The sequence below is a fragment of the Macaca nemestrina genome, chromosome 13, assembly GCF_043159975.1.
Source record: "Macaca nemestrina isolate mMacNem1 chromosome 13, mMacNem.hap1, whole genome shotgun sequence".
NCBI lineage: Eukaryota > Metazoa > Chordata > Mammalia > Primates > Cercopithecidae > Macaca > Macaca nemestrina.
Window position 1 is genome coordinate 73,295,996 of NC_092137.1, and position 25,067 is coordinate 73,321,062.

Consider the following 25,067-nt stretch of genomic DNA (forward strand, 5'->3'; position numbering starts at 1 on the left):
CTCCAGTGTCGCTGCATAAAGTACCACTGCCCAGTCATCCCAGGCAACTGGCCCATAAGAAAGAGGGAGAGGTAAAGCATCAGACACACACACACACATTTACACACTCACACACACACACTGCAGAGGAGAAAAGGGATGGGATGATGTGGCAGTTGCTGGTAAAAGGATACATACTCCATGAATAAACGAAGTGTAGAAAGGCCTCATTCCCACCCCAGCCCTAAGCACCACCTTTCTGAAATCCATGGTACACCCAGGTGTGGGCCCAGCCAGACCATAAGGGCTCAGGACAGGGAGACCCCCACACCTGCCCACAGGCTGCAGGACTAAGCAGCATAGCTCAGGGCAGGATGGAGGGTGAGGTGGATGTCCTGAACTCACTGTCATTGCCTTCATACCTGTCACCTGGCCCAGGATGCCAGGCGCCCCACCGCAGCCCCTGGTTGGGGTTTCATCACTCCAGTCCATCCCCTAGGCTCTTTCAGCTTTCGAGAGCACAGGCTTTCTCATGTCTGCCACACCAGCTCCTCTCTATGACCAACCTGCCTGAGAGGGTACCATCTCCTTCCCGCAGCAGCCTTGGCCTCCATAACCTCAACACCCCATGTTCAACCCCAAGAACTGCTGCTCATCAGATGCTCTGTACCCTTCCAGCCATGGGGCCTTTGCCGTGCTGGTCCGGGTGCCTGGGATGCCTCCCTCCTCCACTCAGTCCACACCTGTTCTTTCAGGCCCGCCCAGGAGTTCCACCTCCAGTGTCACTTACTAGCAGTGGGACCTTAGGCAGGTAAGTCATTTCATCTTTCTCTGCCTTGGTTTACCTATCTGTAAAAAGGGATAGTAATACCTACAACATCCCAGGGCTGGTATAAGAATGTATGTAAAGTGGTGGGTGTGAGCTTGGCATATAAGAGACCTCAATAAATTAAGCTATATAATCATGATGTCACTGGACCAGGAGGAGTGACTGCACCTTTTTCATCTTTGTATGTGCACTACCTAGGGCTACACTCACTGGCACATAGTACACGCTCAATAAATTGGTGACTCAGGAATAAATGCAGGAACCAACAAACATATGACTGCATGGAGAAGACAAAGGCTGGGAGTGGGGCTTTGCGGAGGAGAGAAAGATGGGGTTGGGCTAGCAGAGGAAAAGGACTTTCTGGTGGAGAAATGCATATGAGCGCAGGCATGGAGACAGAAAAGACAAGATGCAGAAAAGGGGTTGGGTTGCAGAGGCCTCTGCTTCCCCAGACGGTGGTCAAAGCCAGCCCCCTGCGCTGTCTTTCCTGGGAAGCGTGGGAGGAGCCGTGGCAGGACTCCTGGCCTGATGGGCTGGGGCAGCCTGCTCTCAGGTCTGGCACACCTGGTGGCTCAGCAGGCCACCCTGTGCCCTCAGGCCTAGCTCTGGCCTTAATGTTGTGGGTGGTTGGGGAAGACGCAGAGCCTTGGGAAGGCCTCCAGGGCTGCCAGGTGCCTGCCGCTGTTGAGGCAGGGTGCAGCAAGGCAGAAACAGCCCAGGCCAGGCTGCGACTGTGAGACCCAGGAAGACAAGGAAGTGCTGGTCCGCCAGCCCCGGGGCAGTGCAGCATTCCGTGGAGCCAGAGCGCTTCCTGGCATGCCCACCCTGGGCTCTCGGGAACACAGCCTCCATCTTAAGTCTCAGGCTGATCCTGAGTCCAATCTTTGTCCTCCCAGCTCGCTCAAGAGAAGGCTGGGAGGCAGCCAGGGGCATCACGGCGTGGACTCACTTGAGTGGTACAGTGGGCAGGGCTGGGGAGCTGCCGGTTCACACTGGGCCCTGCTGCCCCCGCCACACGAATGGAATTCATCAAGTCCAGGAGCGAGTGACTCAGAAATGGCCTCCCTCACCCCCAAAAAAGTGCAGTGAGAGAAAGCGTGGGAGGAGGCTGGAGGACACGCAGACGGGCAGTAGCGATGAAGAGGCGGGGGCTTGGGAGAAGTCAGTAAGCACCTCCTACATGAGGCCACTCAGCACATATTCACATGAAATATCTTAATGAGATCCCCACGACAAGGCTTTTGGGTAGACCATGTTGGCCCTTTTTACAGATAGAGACAGGTCCAGAGAGGTTAAGCAATTTTGCTCAAGGACAGACAGCTGTCATGAGGCAAGTAAAGCTAGGATTTGAATGCAGGGACTGCTAATTCCAAAGCCTTGCTCCTAACCACAGTGCTCTCGACCTTCCCATTGTCTCCCACCTGAGGGAGCGATGCTTTCATATCTGCATGCCTTTGAACGGCACATCTGCATAGCAAGCACCTCCCTGACAATGGCCTCCTTGGGGCTGGGATCCAAATGAGTGGAAAACAGAAGGCAACTCCTGCAGGGAAGACAGGGCCCTTGAACCACCCCTGCCCCCAGCAGCCAGAAGTCAGAAGATCTGAGTTCAAAATCCTGCATGACAATTTAAGAAGATACAGGAAGTGCTGGAAGAGGCGGGGAGCAGGAGCCATTCAAGGAAGTGAGTAGAGGGGCTGGGACCCTTCCCCATGACAGCCTCTTGGGGGTACGCAGGGCTGGAGAGCAGTGGGAGGGAAAGGAGGAAAGGTAGCCATCACATTTGCCTCCCTCTCTCCAAAGCCTCCCCGTCCCTGGTCGGCCATTCTTTCCACTGGCTAGGACTGGCACAGCCCAGAGTGCAGGGAGGAAGAATGAAGAGAGAAAACAATGTTCCTGTCCCAGGTTTCTTCTGGCCTCCCCTTCCCTGAAAGTCACCAGGTCTCCCAGCATGGATAGGGTGACATTAGTGCGGTACACATATGTTTCTGAAAGCATGGCCAACATGCCTGAGACCGAGAAAGGGGCTGGGGACCAGCAAAGCAGGGAGGAGACCTGGGCATGTGTGTAGCTGTGAGCTCATGAGGAGTCAGTGAGGTCACAATGCCCACTTGCCAGTGATAGGCCCAGTGGCAGGGAGGGCATGGACATAGAAGAGGCAAAGGGCCACTTACCCTCACCCCTTCCCAGGCCCCAGCCCAGGTCTTACTGCCGCAGCACCTAGGACAGCCACAGCCTGAGAAGGAACCCAAGATGGCTGCAGACCAGGGGTTGGGAGCCCGTCTGTTCTGGTTCCTCAGGGCCCTTTGGCCTGGAACATTTGGTAGAGCCCGTTAAAATGAAAAAGCCAAGAGGCTGGTGGCTCTGAATGCCAGCTCGTTTTCCCTGGCACGGTGGGTCCTGTTTAAGGGAACCAGCTGGTATTAATGGCACACAGCTCATCACAAACAGCAGCTAGCGATCAGAAAAATCAGAGCTAATAATCGGGTTCAGGAAAGATAATGAGATGTGGAACAATTACTGCTGAGGGTCCCCCAGGATCTGTTTTAACAGCATCCAAATAAGCCACAAAATAGAAATTAACCAAACAGGAGCTCCATTTTGGTAGATGGGGAAAACAAACAGGGTGTGGATTTTGCACAAGAATTTCTCATATGGCCATCAGACAGGGGTTCTGGGAAAACCAGAGCTCAGGCCCCACAAGATATCAGCAACATCCTGAAGGAGAGAATAGGCCTTCTTGACCACCTATCTCCAAGGTCTGGCTACTGGGCCAGTGAATTTGCCATGAGCAGCTGACAGGAGACCAGGGGAAAAGGAGGGAAGGCCAGCTTCCCGATAGTCCCCACAGAGATGGGAACAGGGTCGACCAGCAGCAGGAGCTGTGGGTGGGGTGGGAGCTTCGTGACACCAAATCTTTAGTGTCATGAGCTACACAGTTGGTGGCTGTAGCCTTAAGAACCAAGGGCTTTCCGGGCCAACAGGCCAGCAAGGAGACAGTGGATGGAGCTGGAAGAATGCCTGCATCCCTCTCCCCGCATCTGTGCCCTGACTCCAGCCTGAATATCCGTCGCCTGGTGGATGCCTCTATGTCCAAGGGCTCTAGGCATTCCACCTTCTCACACCTCAAATGAAGGTTGTCTCGCTCTTCCTCACCCACACCCCAGCCTTCTCGCCCATTTCCAGCTCTGCTTCTCATGCCAGAGACCTCAGAGCGTTCTGGGCAGAAGCCTCCCGGGGCCCACGTGTAACCATGGCTCCCTGGTGCATCTCTCGGATATCATGAATGCAGCTGTTTGCTCTCCCTGCTCCCCCGACTCAGCACGCACGCAGCCTCTGTCCCAGGATGACTGCGTGCCTCCTAACCAGGCCCCCTGCTTCCACTCTTGCCTCCATCCATCTGCTCTCTACAGCAGTCGGAGTGAAGTCTGAAAACACATGGCAACTTGCTTAAAGCCTTCAGTGGTACTGGAGGAGCCACACAGCCCTGCAGGACTGCCTGGCTTGCTTGCAAGGCTCTGGCTACCTGTATGAGGAGGTGCCGTAAGGGAGTGGGTCCAAGGGTCATGAAGCCTCCTGAGGAAGGGGATGCCTGCCTGACCCCTGAGTAGGAGGCTAGGAAGGGAGCGGGACTCCGCCAAGGATCAGAAGCATGAAATACCAGGTCGTCTGCGGGGCACTCAGACAACAGTCTGCAGACTCTACTGCACCAGTCATTATGGGGGTCCAAATGGCCCTGAAGAACAATGGAGGAAGGGGCATGCCTAAAAGGAGGGCACCTCTTGGGTGGTAGATAATAATGCAACCAAGGGTTAGGGGTTTGTGTGGGCACTGGGGGCAAGGGTTGGAGAAGGTCAAAGAATCGCTGAAGTACCAAAAATATCCACCAGAGGGCACACTTGATAGAACACATTGGTAGTCAAGTAGACCCAAGACCCTCCATGGAGGTCAATTGTTCCCCAACCCCAGCCAGCCTGCTGCTTGGCAATGGGGTCAGCAGCAAAGTAGCCAAGTAGCTGGGACAGAGTTCTGCACAGGCTAAAACATCAGTTGCTCCAGCTGTGACCAAGTTGCTTGTTTGCTGACAACAGTGACCAACCCTGACTCCTGAACCACGCCCCACAAGGGCCAGGGGGCTACCTGCTAGGAAATCAATTACACAGACCCCTTCTACACAGGAGGCGGCAACAACTTGTCCTCCCTAGAAAAGACACAGAGCTGCTTTCTGTGTCTGACTCGCACTGCCAGCATCACCATCTGCAGGCTTCTGAACACTGCACATTCTCTACAGGGTCCATGCGATGGACCCTCCAAACCCAAAGCCACTCCCTGAACACAGCAAGACAACAGTCTGGTCCAGGATTCCCAGGTGCTGTCATCCCCCTACCTCTCTCCAGCCTGGAGAAGAATGGAAGGGCCTGAGGTACACCCTCCGCCACAGAGTCAGCCAGGTCTGTCTTGCAGGCGGCAGGGCATGCTCTGGGCCAGGGACAAATATATGCCGCTGACTTGACAACGGCCAGAAAACACAGGCCCAGGAACTAAGTATGAAGGTGAGCAGAGGGTTGAACTCTGTTATACCTAAAGAACCTCTCAAAAAATATCTTCCAGTCCCCACTGCTCTCAGGGTACCTGGGGAGGGACTTGTCTGCCAGGCGGCATGGTAATAGCTTCTCCAACCTAGAAGCTGAGAACACCACTTGGCTTCTCCCATCTCCCTATGCCACAGGGGGTGCAGTAGGAAAAAGGCAAAAGGGGTCTCTGTGTGTGATTAAGCCTGGGTAGGTCCTGTCACTTACTTCACCTCCGTGCCTCAGTCTCCTCATCTGTAAAATGAGGATGAACACCTAAACAATGCCTGGCGCGCTGCAGGCACTCTGGAAGTGCTAGCCATTATTACAATTCTCATGACTACTTTCCAGTCTGACTATCCAGGGAACACAGAGTTGTCAGTAAGCAATGGGAACTGGAAGGTGTACGGGTTCAGTACCCAGGGATCTCCTGGAACCCCTCCTTCTATGCCAGTGTCTGGTAGTGAAGGTTAACAGCCACTGCATCCTACACAGAAAGAACCCCCCAGGGCCCAGAACCTTTGGGAATGGAGCTCAGCACTGCCCCAACAGGGAAAAACCTCAGCCAGCTAAGACCTAGCTGGAAGGGAAGGGTGTGAGGAATGGGCATGAAGTGCCTCTCATCATGTGGCTCCCCCAGGCAGCTCCTGATTGGTCCCACATCACTTCATCCCTGAGTCTTCCTCTCCAGCCCCACGTCCACCCTCATCCAGGCCCCTCGTCCATGAGGGTGGCCCCACCCCTTCTCCTCCAGCCCACTTCCACCTGCACCATCTGAGACACCCAGCAGATGACACCCAGGCAGGGCTCCAGGCATGGCCTCCTTCCTCTTGAGCAAGGCACTCACGGTGCCTCTTGACTGGCCCTGATCCTCCTCCACTCACGATCACCATCACTCCCTACCCGGTGGCCACCCTCCTGCTCTGAGCCCAGAGTTGGTCATGTTCTCCTGTGCGCCTCTGCCTGTGTGGTGCCCTCTCTCTGGAACACCCGCCCTGTCTGCCCCTTGCTCTCTCCACTCTGTCCTACGAGTCAGCCCTGTGTGAAGTAGGGGCCCCTCCCCTGCTCCCACCACACCCTGGGGTCACCTTAATCATAATTCTGATTATACCACAGAACGTTCTAGCTTCCCCTCTCAGCGCCTTGAAGGACACCCCAGTCCCTGCAGCCCCCAGTGCCTGCAAAGTACCCACACATCACAGTCCCCCAATGGGAGTCAATGGGTCTTACTTCCTCTCACCCTCGTGTAGCCGGGGGCCCAGTGAGGGCCGCCCACAGAAGTGCTTAATGCAAACTCTCGAACTAAAAAACAGTGAGGATTGAGAGAGGCTTCCTTTGTTAAAAGACAGCAAACTGTTAGATTTCAAAAATAACTTAAGACGGGATTTCTTTTTTATTCTCAAGCAAGCAGCCAGACATTGCCAAATCTATTTAGAAGGTTCACCAAGAGGCTGCTAATCCCACCCTGGTGGTCCTGCAATCAGCAGGAGTCTTCACTTGGGGGCATGCAAACTGGGGATCCCTGATCCCAGGGTTGCTGGCCAAGGTCAGGGCTTCTCTGAGTGGGGGAGGGGCTCTCCAGGGCCCTGGAGGAGGCTGGCCTCCACTCCAGCTTGCCCTCTGTCCCAAGGACCTGCTTGCAGCCTGTAGGCCCCCATCCATGCCGCCTGCTTGTAGGGACTCGTTTTAATTAATGCCAGAGCTGGGCCAACCACTGGGGCCATGACACTTGTTTGCAGGTCATCTCCTCCTAACAGGCTCGCCCTGGGAGGGGATTTGTCACTAATTGAAGCAGAGATCAGTTAATGAGGCTGCGGGACCTGGGGTTCCAGAGAACAAGGGAAAGGAAAATAAAATAAAGCCTCTTTCTTCAGAGGTTTTGTGACTTACACACACAAAAGAAAAGCAAGCAAGCTGCTGATTTTCCAAGTCAGAAACTCCAGTCCATCTGCCGGAGTTAGACCCTCACTGTGTGAAGACGTCAGGAGGAGGGACGCCGCCACCGCTAGGACTCGCAGATCGGAGGGGCCTCAAGGCCAGCAATCAGTCAGTGGCCTAATTAATAAGTATTTATGGGGCAGTGCCCTATGCTCCTCTCCATGGGGGAGAAGCCATGGTGCCTGTCCCTGGTTAACTTGTAATTCAGTGGGGATGGGGCTCAGACTGCAGAACACTGAGGGGACAGGGACATGGTGCGACTGAGTGTGAGTGGGGAGGACAGGGGTTTCCAGGACTTGTGGGGAGGGAGAGTGCTACGGGCTGGAGTGGTTGGGGAAAGCCTTTCGAGGGGTGCTGGAGCTCACAGGGAGGAGAAACGAGGGAGGCCCCAGCACAGACACAGCCCCACTTGAGGCCCAGCCCCTGCTCAGCAAGATCAGCTCTGGGAACCCCAGAGGGCTCCAAGTCCCCCAATAACTCTGTCTTCAGAACCCATACCCTACAAATCTGTGCTAGGTTTGCCCTGGCAAGTGGTTGGGATGGAGCGGCTGATGGTCCTTCAGGTGGGGCAGTGAGGACTGGACACGCAGAGAGCTCGGAGCTCTCAGAAAAAGCTGAGTGATTTTTTACTTTTTTTTTTTTTTTTTTTGAGACGGAGTCTCGCTCTGTCACCCAGGCTGGAGTGCAGTGGCTGGATCTCAGCTCACTGCAAGCTCCGCCTCCCGAGTTCACGCCATTCTCCTGCCTCAGCCTCCCGAGCAGCTGGGACTACAGGCACCCGCCACCTCGCCCGGCTAATTTTTTTGTATTTTTTTAGTAGAGACGGGGTTTCACCGGGTTAGCCAGGATGGTCTCGATCTCCTGACCTCGTGATCCGCCTGTCTCGGCCTCCCAAAGTGCTGGGATTACAGGCTTGAGCCACCGCGCCCGGCCGATTTTTTACTTTTTTTGAGACAGGGTTGTGCTCTGTCGCCCAGGCTGGAGTGCAGTGGTGCAGCAATCATGGCTCACTGCAGCCTCAACCTCCTGGGCTCAAGCAATTCTCCCACCTCAGCCTCCCAGGTAGCTGGGACTACAGGTGTGCACCACCATGCCTGACTAATTTTTTTGTATTTCTTGTAGAGATGGGGTTTTGCCATATTACTCAGGCTGAGAAGCTGATTCTTGGCCTGCAGAGGAAGGAAGTCCATCAGGACAACGATCCCCTTCACTCAAGCCTTTCCATTCAGGGCCACTCAGCATCCTTCCCTATGTAGCCTCCTCTTCTCACCCCACCCCTGAGTCTCCAAGAAGGGAAGGGGATTTTTGAGCTGCTAAGCCAAGCAGACCATCAGCTCCTCTCATCACAAGGAACAAGGAGGAGGTGACAGAGTCCTTTCTCCCACTCAGGAGAGCCTTTGGCCTTCACCCAGCAAGTCCCCAGAATCAGGGACCCCCCACTTGTCTGACTCACAAATGCCGTCTCCTGCTGGGCTGCAGGACAAGCTGGGTGGCAGGTCAGCAGTCTCTTGGTGAGCCATCTGAATAGGTCTGCAATGTCTGGCTTCTTGCTTTTGTGAAGACATAAGGATTTGGGAAAGAGATCTTGGGCATGAGATGGGACATCCCACTTCACAGCTATTTGGAGATGACTTGGTCTATGTGGGAGTGAAATAAATGAGGCCATTTCAGGACAACCCCAAATCCCTCCTTTAGAAGAATGGTGAATTAAATTGTGGTGTATGGTACAATGGGTAATATACAGCCGTGAACTGTTATTATACAGTATTTACTTAATGGCACTGGAAAGACGAGGAAAGTGGGTTTTACCAAAAGGTTATTGTATGTGAATTCTTCATTATATGTGAATGTTTTCTTTTTCATTAGAGATAAGATATTGCTATGCTGCCCAACGTGGCCATAAGTGATCCCCCCATCTCAGCCTCCTGAGTAGCTGGGATTACAGGGGCACACCACCTTGCCCAGCTGAATGGTTTTGGAGTTTTTTATTTAAACTTTTTTATTATTTATTTATTTATTTTTCTGGAGATGGAGTCTCACTCTGTCGCCCAGGCTGGAGTGCAGTGGCGTGATCTCAGCTCACTGTAACTTCTGCCTCCCAGATTCAAGCGATTCTCCTGCCTCAGCCTCTCAAGGAGCTGGGATTATAGGTGCCCATCACCATGCCAACTAATTTTTGTATTTTTTTAGTATTGACGGGGTTTCACCATGTTGGCCAGGCTGGTCTTGAACTCTTGATCTCAGGTGATCCACCTGCCTCGGCCTCCCAAAGTGTTGGGATTACAGGCGTGAGCCACTGCGCCTGGACTTTTCTTTTTTTAAATGGGGTCTTGCCATGTTGCCCAGGTTGGAGTGCACTGGCTGTTCACAGGTGCGATTATAGCATACTACAGACTCCAACACCTGGGCTCAAGTGATCCTCCCACCTCAGCCTCCTGAGTAGCTGGGACTACAGGTGTGCCCTGCTGTGCTCAGCTATGTGAATGTTGTTTGGTTTTCATTTTCTAACTATTTTTTCTTACCAGTTACATTAATGTATTGTGTAATGAATGAAATGACAGGGTTGTGAAGGGGCCCTTCGCCCTCTGGAGTCAGCTATAGAAGGCCATCCTAGTGGGGATCCAGAGAGAGCCAGACATAGGCACAGGGGTGGGCCCAGGGGTGGGACAAGTGTGCAGAAGGTCCTGGCAGCTTGAGCGTCCACTCTGGCTCTGGCCCAGGGCCCTGACTGTGTCACTTGCCCCTGGCCTCCTCTGGGAAGCAGGGAGCCACATCTACCATATCCTCACACTCAGTCTCTGAACCTCCCCTACTGAGTAGCTGCTCTGGCCTCAAAGTACTGTGGAGACTCAGCGTGAGCCTAATGCCCCTGGCTTTGGGCACTGACAGGTCTTCAGGAGGAGCTGGACATGTGACACCAGTAAGGCCACAGAGAGGAAACAGCAGCGCCCTGGTAGCTGAGCAAGAGCTCAGGGGAGCAGGCACATGGGCGGGCCTTGCAGAGTCATTCAGAGGCGCTCCCGCCAACTCTGACCCAGCCACGTTACTGAGCATGAGAAGTGGCCTTCTGAGCAGAGTGCTGGGCAACCGTGGCCCCACTCAAGACAGATGTCCTGCCTCGGCGCCCCCGGGGCACCACCTCACCTCCCCGCCTGCTCTCCATTACAGGGAGCACCAGGTTGTGCTCTGTCTACTGGAGCCTCTTTTCGGCCTGGAAAGCCTGTCCTGACTCCCTACCCACAGAAACCTGTCTCCCACATCCTTGCCCAGCCTGGCCCTCAGGTAAGCATCCACTTGCAATGCTGAGCGGGGTGGCCCGAGAGCAGCAGAGTCAAGAAGGAGCAGGGGAGGGAGTACTCACAGCAATGGAGACAGCACTGATGACAGCTCCCAGGTAGCCCTGGATGAACTTGGATACAGGTGAAGGCTGGAAAACAGAGGCAGAATTTCAGGCCTGCTAGGTGCCAAAAGCTCCCATACTTCCCCTTGTAAGCTGTCCCAGCCAGCAAGAAGCATGCTGCCCACCAGCCTGGAAGGTGGGTGGAAGAGGCCCCTCAGGACCCAAAGGGATTAGGCCACCCTCAGCTCAGTTCCCAGCGTAGAAATATAAATCGCCAGTAACCAGGGAGATGCTGAAGGGCCCACTTCACTCCTGCCCTATTCTAGAAAGGTCACTGGCAGACAATGCTGGCTGGAGGTGAAGAACAGCAAGGCTAACACGGACCATTGATGGCTGGGGCAAGCAGTCTCCACTTCAGAGGTTAAATGCTGCAAGGGGGCTGTTTGGTACCTGGAGCACTTTCTAGGTGGAAATGCCCATGTCAAGGCTCTCACAGGCCTTGCCAGCCCATGGAACAACTGGGCTCCCACGTCAACAGATGATAGCTGCCCAATATCGCTACAGAGTAATATACCCCGAGTTCCAACACAGACAATTAAGAAAAAGCTGAGGAACTTGCCCTGTGCTACAACTGCAGGCTTACAGGTGTTTGGTTTAAGATAAATGGGAGTCATCCAAGCAGAGATGGCCATATGTGAAGCCTATGAGAGAGACTGGGGTGGAGGTTTAGATGTCAGGGGGCACCCACAGCGTACCAAGCCTCTCAATTCCTACAGTCCAGGCCAGCTCCTAACTCCCCTCCTCTCCCCCAAGGTTAGCAAATGTTAGGACTCTCCTCTACCCCAAAACGACAGGCCCCCAAAGGGGACCTAGATGCATCCTGCCTTCTTTGCCTTTGAACTGAAGTTGGGGAGAGGTGGCCTTTGTAGCAAAGCAGGGGCCCAGCAGCTCTTCCTGGACAACAGAAGGGTGATCGGGCCTCCACCACAAGCTCTCCAAGGAGTGCAGGGGGCTTTGGGGAGGAGGTACCAGCCCTGGACCCTCCCCACTCAGGAGCAGCCCTTCAGCTTGTGGCCAGTCGGGACCTAAGAGCACTGAGGCAGCTTCCAGAAAATTTGGAGGAAGCTTTAGGGGAATTTGGCCCCCAAGTAGCTGATATCATCATGATCCAAAACCCAAATGTAAGAGCTATCCAAGAAGAATCTGAAAGCCAGCCAAATTCATCCCTTGCATTGCCCCCATTTAATGGGCCTTCTTCACTTCATGTAAACAGCTCCTCCCCAGAGGGCTCCTGGCCCAGAAACTCCAGCTGACCTCAGCCGAGTAATGTCTGAGTCGGCCACCCATCTGAAGGGTTGGCATTTTAAATAAGATATCTAGAGGAGGGCCATGTTTAACCAAGAGGCAGCCACTGATGGTGGCATGTCACACTGTAGGGAGGATGACTGGGCCTCCCTATCCTGAACCCCACCACTTGGGAGAGGGCAGTGATGCTCACCTTGGTCGCATTGCGGTTTGCATAGTTGACACAGGCATTGTGGCTCTGGTTCAGCCACTGAAAGGCAATGATGAGAGAAGTCAGGGAAGGAGTGGTCACCTCCCTGGAAGCCAGGCCTGGACCCCAGGAGGTCACACATCCCCAGAAAGACACAGCATGCGGTCTCTAGCTCACATGGTGCTACCCATGCTGCCAGTTAGCATGACTGACGGTCCTGGTTTGCCCAGGGCTGTGCTGGTGTTAGCACTGAGCCCTGCCTCTCGGGAAGTCTCTTGGTTCCTGAATGGGGTCCTGCACACCCCAGCAGTCCACCTGATCCTGAGACAGTCACCTCTCTTGGAATGATGGCATTCACTGCCCCTGCAGACCCCATTGCCTTTGTCACACCATCTTTATTATATTACTTGCTGGACAAAAGTTGGCCTAGAATGACTGACAGCCCTGCACTTCTTTCAAAAATCTCCCAGTCCAGTGTCCTGCACCTCCAGTTTCCAGACACAGAGGCCGGCAGGAGTTTTGTTCAGTGAAGACTGACATTTTCTCCTAGAAGACAGACAGGTTTTCCTTCCTGCCCCTCTTTCTCTGCACACATAAACACAGAGATACCCTCAACTGTTTTCATGGCATCACAACCCAGACTGTCTCCAAGAGCAGGGACCAGGGTCTGTGATGCACTTCACCACCTCAGGTTAGGGGTGTATTGACCTTTCTCAGTAGATGTGGGGGAGGCTGATGTCAAAATGAGGCTGTGGGCCTCAGGGTCACTGGCCTTGGGATGAGCAGCCAAGGGGCAGAGTGGGGGCCACCCCACTGACAAGCCAGCATGTTCCAGGCAGGGGCATGCAGCCCTCATCACCTCGATCCAAAGGTTAGAGTGACACATGTGGATTGAGACATGCTGGGCTGCTGGAGACCTCAGCAGGGACAAAGTCCTGGTTTTCCTTCAGTGACTTCTGGGCTGGGGTGGTGTCGGGGTGGACTGACCCTACGCGGGGTCTGGACGGGGCAGGAGACACCAGGGCAGGGAGTTCTTAACCAGCACCTGTGTGGGCCCTTCCTTCAGGAGCCCTGTTTGCTGGGAGACTGTTACCTGCCAGAAGACAGTGGATGCCAGTGTCTGGTTGGGCAAGAGAAGACCGACTACCTATGAGCGAGAGAGAAGAAATGCTGAAAAAGGCAAAAGAAACATCCTATGCTTTTGCAAAGAAAAAATACACTACCACAAACGAGTGAGCTGGATCTATACAAACTGATGTGGTATGCCGTGTACACACAAACTGAGGTTCACTAAGGGAGAGGGTGTGCGATGGGAAAAAACCAAGTTGCAGAATTATATTACAGCATAATCTTATTTAAAGAAAAATCACCTTATATATATAACCATATACACAAACACATGCATACACACATTATCTCCAAGCATGAAAAAACCTGTAGCGTGGATGTCTCTGGAGGTTGGGTTGCAGGTTACTTTTGCACAATCTTAAATATTTCTGTATTCTTCTTAACAATAGACATGCATTATTTCCACTATTAGGGGGGCAATAAAAACAAGCAAACAAAAGGAATACCATCGTTTCCACTCAGGTTACCTGACTCCTCACCCTAGCCTTCCTGTAGGATTTTCGCGAGGATTAAACAAAAATCATTTCAAAGGCCTTAAGTGCTTTGTAAATACAAGTTGGGGGAATTTGTATCTGTCATCTGTGAATTTCCATGAAGCAAAAACCTATACCATGTTTAAGCAACTGAATGAAACACAGATTTCTAATATTTGTTGAGTGAATGAAGGAATGAACGAAGAGATGAACAAATATACACATATGGCTACGTATGGAAACACAGACGTGGATCCATTATTCCCAAAGCCCAAATATCACCTAAGACCTAGACTTGCTGACCGTTTTTTTTGGTTTAAGTCAAGATGAATGGTCTGATTTTGACACTGGCCAAGCCTTGGACTTCAGGGATCCCTGTGCATCTCTCCAGTTTACCTTTTGAGTGTTTGTGTGCAAAGTAACATCTACCAAGTCCCACTGCATATGGGAAAAATGTGCACAACCATCCACATATTGACTTATTTATTATTCCTGTAGATGAAATGGCTCTTTGGCAAGAATTTCTGTAAGGAACAAGTATAAACACTCAATAATATGCAGTAAATCAAATTCTAGACATCCCCAGCAGCATTAGTAAATCATGTTTTAAACATTAAAATGTTTTAAAACAGCGAACACACACACACACACACACACACACACACACACACACACACAAAATCTATATTTATTGGCTCATATCAGTTTGAATAAAATTATATAATATAAAGCTATTCCATAGCTCCAATGAGGAATTATGAGATTTTTTTCCCCAGAATGAGATCCCAACTTGATTTTTTTTTTCTTTGCAGTGGCAGCTTAGGGAACTAGAGTGAGAATCAGGGGAACTTCGGTCTTACGTTCAGCTCCATCCCCGTGTGATCTCTGGCAGAAGATGATCCCCTTTGGGGCTCTAACTTTCTTACCTATGAAAGTGAAGGGGTTGACCTCAGTGTAAAATTCTACTTCCAAATTCTGGGTAGTTGGTGTCAAGTCAACAGAGACAGTCTTGTCTGTAATGGGATCCCATCTGCCAAGGAGCATCCCAGAAAACTGAGGACCTCCTCCTAGTTGGGGCCCCCAGTTAGAAACCAAACCAGAGGGAGGAAGCCGAGCCTAGCAGGGGTGGGGACAGGACAGGGGGTGGGTGAAGAGTACATGTGCTCATATGTGTACACGTATGCATGGCTGACTGCCTCCTACCACCAGAGGAAGTTAATAAAGTTGTTCACTGTTTGGAGCCCAGCACGTCATCCCCTGATCTGGAGTCTACTGAACACGGTGTCTTATGGACTACATGTCTTCTCCTCTGAATCCCCACTTACCCCCCTTGAACTGTGCTTGGACCACCAGGAACATTGTAAAATACAGCCCAATGGAACTCACTGCATTTACCTGACAACTGCTGTCCAGGACACGGCCCGTGACACCACAGGGTTCCCTTTATAATCCACTTGGGGGAAGTATTTTCCAGTCTCAGGATCAGAAGCTGTGCCTCTGAGTAACTGGTGTGCATGCGCCTTGCAGACACTGGGCCATTTAACTGAGTCTCTTTGCACCGTCCAGAAACTCAGGCCAGCTCTCCATAGCCACATTTGCCAAGTGTACAGACCCACACTGCCTGGATTCTGTGCCCAAACCTCACTTCTGGCTTCATTTTATCTTCCCTTCCCTTTGTCTCATTTTCATCTTCACTTCTTTTATCTTTAGTGGCAAGCATTTTTAAAAGTGACATCAAGTCTTTTCCAGAACAAACCAGAACTCTAAACTAAACCAGTATTTGGGCTATGTACCACACACATACACACTGCCCATGGCTCTATGACCAGCGAGCTTTTTACTTTGTTAGACAATCCCCACTTCCCATCCCAATCTCCTGCCCTAACATGGGTCTGGGGTCCATGCTGGCACCTCTGACTGCTATAAGTCTCCTCACTCTTTCTTAAAGAGATGGATTGACTAATTGATTTTGCCAAGCATTTCACTTACCATAATCCTCATACTATCCCTGGGGATCAAACCAGAGATTACTTTTGATATTTTACAAACGAGACAACTGAGGCTTAGAGAAATTCAGTAATCTGTCCATAGCTTCACAGCAAGCTAGAGAATCAGGTCTCCTGGTTCCTGGCTTGGGGGCCCTGACTCTGATTTTAGGGTGCTCCTTCTCCAGCTCATCCCCCTGAGCACAGAAAGAGGGGGGATCCAGTCAGCACTCCACATCCATTTATGGGGAGCTGCTTCTACATACCAAGTTCCTTGCTGCTCCTAATGGAGAAAGTCAGAGGAAAGGAGTGAGTACATGCGTGTGCATGCACACTCACACCACACACACACACACCACACACACTCCTTACCCACAATAAAAACAAAAACCAGACAAGAAAATGGAGGCTAACATCCTTTATAACACCTAGGCTTGAAAATGACAAGATGGTTTAATGAGGTATTTGGATATGTGTAAAGTTGATAAATTTTAACATCCAAAGAGAAGTTCAGGAAGGGAGGGGTGAGTGTGTCCCGGCTATCTAACAAAGGCGGAGGTAGGAGTGAGCCGAGGGGGTGCAGACACAGGAGCAGGCACAGCCGAGACAGCGGAGAGACTGGTCTGACTGCAGAGGAGGTCTGGGAGCCCAGAAGGGAGTGTGGAGAGGGTGAGCTTAGAAGACAGGAGCACAGAGCTGCACCGGCCAAACAGAGCCTTAGGGGGCCATGTGAGGCTAAGGCAGGGGAGCAGGGATCCTGCCCTCCAGGTCCTCATAGTCAGGCAGGGACCAAAAGTACGAGGATGCCAGCCCCATTCCCTATTAGGCAAAACGCAGCACCATCTGCACAATCCCAGGAGCAAGAGCAGATATTTTATAACTTCCTTTTTTCTTTTTAAGTCTAAATTAAAAATAAATGTTCCCTTCAGCTCTCAGATGTATATCTCTGGTGCAACCTGCCCACATTCCCTCCCGCTGCCCTTTCCAGAACATGGCAGGGGAAAGGAAGAAAGAGATGGATAGAGAGAGGGAGCCAGTCCACCCAGCTTCAATGCCAGTGGATTGCACCTCTTCCAAGAGGGAAACGATTCAGGCGTGGCCACGCAGACGGGTGGAGAGCGCCCAGAATGTGGCTGGTACCAAGGAAAGTGGAAGGAGAGGGAAACAGGAGCCAACAGCTAGGATTTCTAGCCCAGCCTCCACCCTATCGCGCTGCAGGACCTTGGCCAAATCACACATCCTATCTCTGCTCCCATTTATAGTTCATAACATGGCTGAAGTCCCCTCTGCCGCTCCAGCCCCCTGGCAGCTGTGCTCTCTGCACATCCGTCTGTACCTTTGCTGTTCCCCTTCCTCTTGGGTGTCCTACCACAGACCTAGTGATTAACGCTCAGGCTCTGGTCGTCAAATGCTGGTGCCAGCATTTACCAGTTATGTGACCACAGGCAAGTCACTGGAACTCTTTGTGCCTCTGTTTCTTCGGCTGTTAAGTGAAGGACAATCCCAGTACCTCTCAGGATGGTTATGAGAGGAAGTAAGGTGTGGAGGAAATTCAGCTCAGCGTGCGGCCTGCAGCAAGCGCTCCCTGGATGCCGGTTGCCAGTGCCATTCCTCTCCTCCCATGTAGTTCTTTCCTGGACTTTGCTGGTTTCCTCCTCTGAGCTCCAAAGTCAGCATTACACCACTGAACATCATCTCATCTCCATCCGTCTTGGAATACAAGTCTTATCCCTCAGAGAACAGAGCTGCGGAAGGCAAAATTGGGGCTTTTCCCTCTTCCTCTGATGCCCCCCATGGCATTCAGCACAAAGCTGGGCTCACACCCCAGGCTGGAAGAACACTGCTCATCATTACATAATCATTGACCAGGGAAAGATCTCTGCTGGACTGGGACAATGCACTCCTGACTCCTTTTATTAAGTCCTAATTGCAGGGGGGTTGGGGTAGGAGACTGAGTCTTTGGTCCAGATTATTTTCCACTCCCTCTATCCATACCCTCGCCACAGCCTCATCACAGAAGGAATTTATTTCCTCACTTTTTGGCTCCGCTTGGTCATCTAACTTGCTCTGGCTGACAGCACATGGGAGGACGGACGTGGCAGTGCGTCAGTTCTGAGCCCTGGCTCAGAGGCCTCATGCCTTCCTGCTTGCCCTCCTGAGCATCTAAGGTTGCCACAAGAAGACATCCCTGAAAAATCCCTGGTCCAAGGAGGAGGAGAGACAGGAGGGCACAGTCTATCCCAGGTCAGGTCACCTTCAGTTGACCATGGCGAGATGCAGAACTGCCTCAGTCAAGCTCTGCCTAGACCGGGCAAACCCCAGTCAACTGCAGATCCCTAAGAATGAATGCTTACAGGCATGGTGGCTCACACCTGTAAACCCAGCACTTTGGGAGGCCAAGGCAGGCAGATCACCTGAGGTCAGGAGTTCAAGACCAGCCTGGCCAACGTGGCAAAACCCCATCTCTAGTAAAAATGCAAAAACTAGCTGAGGGTGGTGGCAGGTGACTGTAATCCCAGCTACTTGGGAGGCGGAGGCACAAGAACTGCTTAAACCCAGGAGGCGGAGGTTGCAGTGAGCCGAGATCGCACCACTGCACTCCAGCCTGGGCGACAGAGCCCAAAGAGTGAGATTATCTCAAAAAAAAAAAAAAAAAAAAAAAGATGCTCACAGATGCCACTGAAGTGTTGTGGATGTTTTCTACATGACACTATGGTAGCAACAGCTAGCTAATACATGGCTTACTACATATGCAGAGTGACTATGCTGTTCTTTCTAGTCCAAAATTCTGTACCATTATGAATATGCCTTGAATTAAGTCTTCACCAGGGATGTTGGTTCCTAAGCAGCCTTGCTTATCAAAGCCACCCAACCCAGGGGCCATCAGCCCAACTCTAGGGATGCCCTGACAGGCCCAGGAAGAGGGGCAGTTTGTGCTTGAGCCTAGTCTCAAGACAGAGTAAGGAATGGGGCCAATGGCACCCATATGGTAACTTGCTACAAGAAAAATCACATCTTCACTTTGGGCCTCCTCCTTCAGAGTATTCTAACTGCTGCAGAGAGATGAGGTCTCAATCTGGGAGAGAGGCACCCCCAAATATCTCAATCTGCTTGGCCAGAAGTGGGACATGCACAGCTGAAGATAAAGGCAAGGAGGGGTAAGGCCACTGCCACAGTTCTGTGTACCATGATATCAGGGCTCAGAACTGAGCAAGCCCCCGCCCCTTGGCCACCTCCCATACAAAACTGACTCAAACTACAGGGGAAAGGTTTTTTTAAAAGCGTGGGAAATCTGGAGAGGAAATGAGGTATGCGTCAAAACAATTGGGCGGTAAAACTGAAGCCAGGGGAAGACTACGGGGTACAGAACTGTCCTGTTCGCCAAGATAACGGTGGAAATAATCGTCCCTCTCACCCTTCACCCCGTTTCTACTTGGCTAATCCCTCCTTCCTCATCCTTCAGGTTTTAGTTTAAGCATCACTTCCTCCAGGATGTCTCCTCTGACCCTCACAGTGAGGTAAGGTCTGTCATGTGCTCCCCGGCACCCTGCATGCCTTCTCTGTACCATTCCTCTCAGCAGCAAAAAAGTGTCTACCTCGAGAGCTTCCATAAGCTAGAGGAGGCCCCTTGACGCTGCCTCCCCACATACCCGGGAGCCTCCCAGGTAGAGCGAGTGTCTTTACATCTCATCCCTTTCCACCACAGACTCGCTCAACTCCATAAATGTCCCTCTTTGTTACTGACAGATCCACCATGGGCCCCAGTACCCCAATACCCAACAGATGTCCTGTTGTTTCCTTCTACTTTGTCTCCATCTTCTGATTTATGTGACTAATGATCTGAAAGTTATACTTCAGTGTATAAGGGGTGTTGCTACTTAAAGGATGCCAGCCAGTTAAAGAAAATCTCTCTGTCAAATGAATGTTTACCCCGGACCGGTCAATTCTAGCTTCACTGGAGTGACACCTCCTGTGTGGTGAGCGAGGTCAACATGGCTGGGGTCTGGTAATGCTGGAGGAAAGCCAGGGAGAACACTGGGATTGGGATTTAAATGTGCAAAAAAGCAGAGGAGGGATGAGGAGGCTTGGGAGATGTCAGGAGGGCCCTGGGACACACCCCTGGAGATGAAGTGGCCAACACCAGCATCTTCTGATACTTGGAGTCTCTAAGTCCATGTGATCATCTGTGCGTTAAAATGAAAGAGTGCAAAGTACAGAGTTCAAGCTCTTAATGTCTCAAGACAGAAATCGGATTTAGACTTAACCTAAGGCCACCAGATCCAATGACTAGGTGTTCGTGGTCTGACCTCCTTAGCACCCTGGCTGGAAATGAGGCTTTTGGTCCCTGAGTTTTGAGAGTCCGACATGACAGGGAGGGGAGGGGAGGGGAGGGGAAGGGAAAGGAGAGGAGGGGAGGGGAGGGGAGGGGAGGGGAGGGGAGGGGAACAGCACTTTGGGGAGCTCAGGGCTGAGGGTGGCACGAATGCTCTCTGGGACAGCCCCAGGCCCATGAGGGAAACCCAGGCCCTGGCATCTGAGGCATTCCACAGCAAACAAGGGAAGAGGGCGCAGGAGCAGAGGGGAAATGGAGAGGGCAGGCAGGACGAGGGACGGACCACCAGGGCCAAGCCTGGCTCTGCCTCTCCCCGGCCACGTGCACGGAAGCGGCAGTGCTGTGCTCAGGGGAAACCTGGGAAGGTAGAGGCCGTGGATAAGAAGCCACCACGCTGGCAGGTTTTTTCTGGAAAGATACCTGAAGAAAGGGAGCGATGAACGGCAGAGCCTCAGGGACAGCCTCAGTGCACCGGCATAGCCGCGGTGCTTATGTATAAATTGGGATCTCTTTGCCACACACCGAAGGGGGAAAAAGTTCCCATCTTCAAATGTTAAGCTTAAAATAAGACACTACATGGTTGCCAGTGGATCTGTGAAATCTGCTGACTAAACTGGCACCAGCCTCTGGGAGAAAACCAGCTCGTTTCTCCTGAGCTCTGGGGGGTGAGCAGGGTAGGGCGAGGTGACTCCCGGGCAAAGTGGGAACAGCGTCGGGGTCAAGCCGGGGATGTGCACCTGGGCAGAAGGCAGCCTCACTGTGGTTTCCAGAAGCTTCTCAGTTGAGGCACCTGCCAGCCTTACTCGCCCCTTCCCTTCATCACTCAGGGACCCAGTTCCTAGCACATTCGCTGGCACCCTCGTTTCTATTTTGGTAAGCATTTTTAGTGGCTTCTGCATGCGTATATTTTCTTACCCACTCCATCAGACCAGGGGCTTTCCTAAGGTGTGGACTGGAACTTTCACTCCCCTTCAGACCAGGCATTTGCTTAAATGTTCAGTGCTACTAGGCGACAGCAGGGCCTTGGAGGAGCTGATGGGGCTGCAGAAAGCGCTGGAGCAGCCAGCATGCTCCCTCCACACAAGACGAGGCAGTGGCCCAGGGGTGGGGAGGAATGGGGACGGACCACATTGCTTGTCCATGTGAAAGTGCCAAGGTGGAAGGCCACAGGTTCTTCAAATCCAGTGGTTCCTCGGGAGACCCAGCCTCTGGCTTGACTGTTCTGAACCCCAGGATACAGATATTTGGGGCTAGGAAGTGGGGATAGGTGAGCATCGTCATTTCGGTTCTGGCTGCCTCGTAGAGGTGCTGGGAGGTATCCCAGGCCATGCTCCCCATTTTGCCTCCATCAAGTATTCACACAGGATCTTGGAGGCCAGGGCATCCTCTTCTCACACCACATGCGTGTATTCATAGAGGGATGTTTGCTCCAGCCTGGGAAAGGATTGGTCCTGATAGGACATTCATACATCTGCTTCAGCAATGAACCCCTGAATGGCATGCGAGTGGATCAGCACCCAAGACCCCCACCTGCCTACAGGGCCATAGTGACCCTGCAATGATGGGCTTGTCTTGGGTACGGTGAGGAGAGAGTGGAAACATATGGGATGAGCCTCAGTAACCCGTTGTGAATCGAAGACAGTGACGGCATCTACTGGGTTAGCCAGTTCTTCCCACTTGATAGCAGCTGGTAATTGTGTAAGACTCCATTTGGCTTCTCAGGGAAAAATGAGCCCCACATTCAACTTTTGCCATTTCAAATATCCACTTACCCAGTTTAACAAAGAGATGATACCACTAAATGGTATATCTTTTAAAGTGTTGATGGAATATTTATAGAAGTTATTATGGCATTCTTGTTTGCCTACCTATCACCATTCTTCCCTTCTTTCTTACTAATAGAATCCTTATATAATTGGGGATCAACTATATACCCAGCTAAATTCTAAATGAAATGTAAGCAGAACTGTTGCATGGAAATTCCAAAAAGGCTCCTTAAAGAGAGGCTGTATCTTAAAGATAAATGTATTTCAGTTGGGAGATACAGCCTACTATTCTTCTTTTCTTTCTCCTCTCTGGAATGTGAATGTGATGGCTGGAACTCCAGCAGCCATCTCGGGCTATGGGATGACTTTTTACAATAGAAGCCAGTACTGAAAATGGAAGTCTGGGTTCCTGATGATACTGTGGGGGTCCTGCCTATCTCCAAACTTCTTTGACATGAGAGAGAAATAAACTATTTTGTTTAAGCCACTGTTATTTTGGACTTTGTTACATGCAGATGACCCTGATCCTAAGTGGCATATTCAGATACCATGCTACAAAGAAAACCACAATAAATCCCAACTGGCAAAATTGTAGAGGTCACTCTCTCTGAAAATAAGACAAGCTAGAACATAACAAAAGAACACATTTTTTAAAACCCAACCACTTAGAATTTAAAATGTGTTCTTCTAATTGACTAAAGAGGATTTGAAATTATAATTTCAAGCTTATTTAGAAAATAACAACATAAGATCACTATATATGAAAACATATCAGATATAGCCATGTTTTAGATATATTCAGAGGCAAATTCACAGCACTAAACACTTTCATTAGAAGGAAAATAAATAAACTAAGCATTCAAGGCAAAAAGTAAGAAAACCAACCACAAACAAAGAAAAGAGGGAAAAAGGGATATTATAAAAACAAAAGCATAAATGAATACTTAGAATATAGAATTGATAAATACATCCAAGAGCTGATTCCAAGACATAGCTTTCACACATCTAGTTATTTTATCTTTATTTAATTTATGTATTTATTTTGAGACAGGGTCTCACTGCGCCACCCCGGCTGAAGTGCAGTGGCACAATCAAAACTCACTGGAGCCTCAAACTCCTCAGCTCAAGTAATCCTCCCACCTCAGCCTCCCGAGTAACGGGGACCACAGGCGCACACCACCATGCCTGGCTAATTTTTTAACTTTTTTGGAGAGATGAGATCTCCCTATGTTGCCCAGACTGGTCTCAGACTCCTAGGCTCAAGCAATCCTCCCACCTTGGCCTCCCAAAGTACTGGGATTACACGCGTGAGCCACCACTCCTGGCCTCAGTTATTTTAATAAAGGAGATGGAGGTGAGGAGTGGAAAAAGACTCAAAATCAATCAAAAGATAGATCATTATATTTAAAGACATCAATATTTAAAAGTTTTCTATAACAAAGACACCAGAGAATAAGGGATAAACAGCTGGAGAAGAGACCTGCCATATATATAACCCAAAGGATTAATGTCCAAAATATATAAAGAGCTCTTACAAATCAACTAGAAAAATATGGCCCATGGAAGAATGGACAAAGAGTGTGAACAGGTAATTCAGAGAAGAGGGAATACAAATCGCCAATAAATAAATTTAAAAAGCACCAACATCTTTTCGGTGTTTATGGAAATAAAAATTAAAAGCATAATGAGAACCTACCCCTTCCCCCATCAGCCTGGCAAAAACATTAAAAAGATGAATGAATACTAGTGTTACGAAAGCATGGGGAAATATAGTCTTTTTGAAGGGAAATTCAGCCATATCTATTAAAGATGTAAATGTGCGTAGCTTTTTAAGCAGCAAATTCACTTTCTGGAAGTGCCCTTTAGAAACCCTTATCCTTGTGCAAAAATGGCTTTACAAAGATTTTTCATAGCACAATCGTTTCTAACAGCAAATAATCGGAAATAACCACAACCCATCACACTGGAAGAGACGGTGCCATTCAGCAGAGAAAACAAACAAATAAATAAATGAAGCCAATCGTTATGGAGGCAAACTGCTAAGTGTCATAAGCTAACCATAGATACATACGTATATTGTTATCTTTTTAATGGAAAAATCCACAAAACAAAAAAAATTTTAAATGACTTAAATGTATGCAGATATCTAGAAAAAGCCTAGAGGCACACACCAAACTTCCTACAGGGGTTACTCTGGGCAGAAATTCGGGGTTGAGGAGCATCACAAGGACCTCTACTTTTGTTTGTATTGTTTAAATTCCGAGCCGAGAGAACATTCATGTATTACTTGTATAACTTTAAAAATATTCTTTATAAAACATTCTTGGTGGTATTTTTGAATCCCAAAGAACATATTCATGTATTACTTGTATAATTTTATAAAATATACAGAGAAGATTTTTTTTTAAAATCCTAGGAGATATTTCTGAACTCCAAAGATAAAGAGAAAAAATACCAAACGATTCCAGGGGAAGGGGGAAGTTTACCTAGAAAGGAAAAGAGAATCAGGCCAACTATTGTTCATGTATGAAAGGGAAAAAAAAGATCTCCAGATATGCAAAGATTCAGAAAGGCATATTACCCCTGTATTCTGAATATTGTTCAAAAAGGTATTCTAGCCAAACAACACACACACACACACACACAGCCTAAATAATTGTGAAGTATAATACAGGTGTTAAGAAAGGCTTTATAAATCTGATGACATTCCAGATGATTTCCAAAAACTTGGCAGGTGTGTGGAGGTAGCTAAAATGATCAAGTAGAGAGTAGAGTGAAATTACATGCTACAAGTCTCTTCCTATGTGGGTAGCGTTAGGGAAGTCATACTTATTATTTGACTCTTGATTATAAAGTATATATAATGTAACCTCTCTGTACTATAAAATATTACAGATGAATGGTAAGTAGAGAAAATTAGGATGTTCCCCTTCCAAACTAAAGAAACTAAAGGACCTTTTCTCTACTATAAATCAGGAAAAGAAGTGGAAACAAAAACAAAGCTTAATAAAAAGCTAACAGCAACAACAAAACCCATTTGACAGCTGGGCTATGCAGTCATAATCATCAGTGGCAGAATAAATACAAAAGGGCTCCATTTCTCATTAAAATTAAAGGCAGTGTTTCTCAAACTGGGTTAAATGTAAGTAGCCTTTTTACGCAGCAAAAGTAGAATTCAGCTATATTTTGTCCAAAAGAGTTGTGTAACACAAAATAGCACAGAAATTAAA

At 50.0% G+C, this 25,067-nt stretch overlaps 1 protein-coding gene and 1 long non-coding RNA gene across 11 annotated transcripts in view; one reads left to right on the forward strand and one right to left on the reverse strand.

Moving 5' to 3' along the window:
• The window catches only part of LOC105465258 (sideroflexin 5), a 130,872-nt gene that overhangs the window by 45,682 nt on the left and 60,123 nt on the right, over positions 1 to 25,067 (reverse strand). For all 9 annotated transcript variants that reach the window (XR_011611900.1, XM_024787817.2, XM_071076909.1 and 6 more), the window contains exons 7-9: positions 13,246 to 13,299; positions 12,156 to 12,212; positions 10,679 to 10,744 (exon numbers count right to left, since the gene is read on the reverse strand). Coding sequence is in view for 8 of the 9 variants with exons in the window: in XM_024787817.2 (XP_024643585.1) it covers positions 10,679 to 10,744; positions 12,156 to 12,212; positions 13,246 to 13,299 (177 nt within the window). In the remaining variant the exon portion in view is untranslated. The remainder of the gene's footprint in view (positions 1 to 10,678; positions 10,745 to 12,155; positions 12,213 to 13,245; positions 13,300 to 25,067) is intronic.
• Positions 5,155 to 13,394, forward strand: LOC139357896 (uncharacterized). 2 transcript variants are annotated; one of them, XR_011611902.1, is made up of 3 exons: positions 5,155 to 5,361; positions 10,486 to 10,599; positions 13,219 to 13,394. It is a non-coding gene; the product is annotated as an uncharacterized lncRNA (long non-coding RNA). The 2 variants fall into 2 exon arrangements; XR_011611901.1 differs by lacking the exon at positions 5,155 to 5,361 and having other exon boundaries at positions 10,465 to 10,599.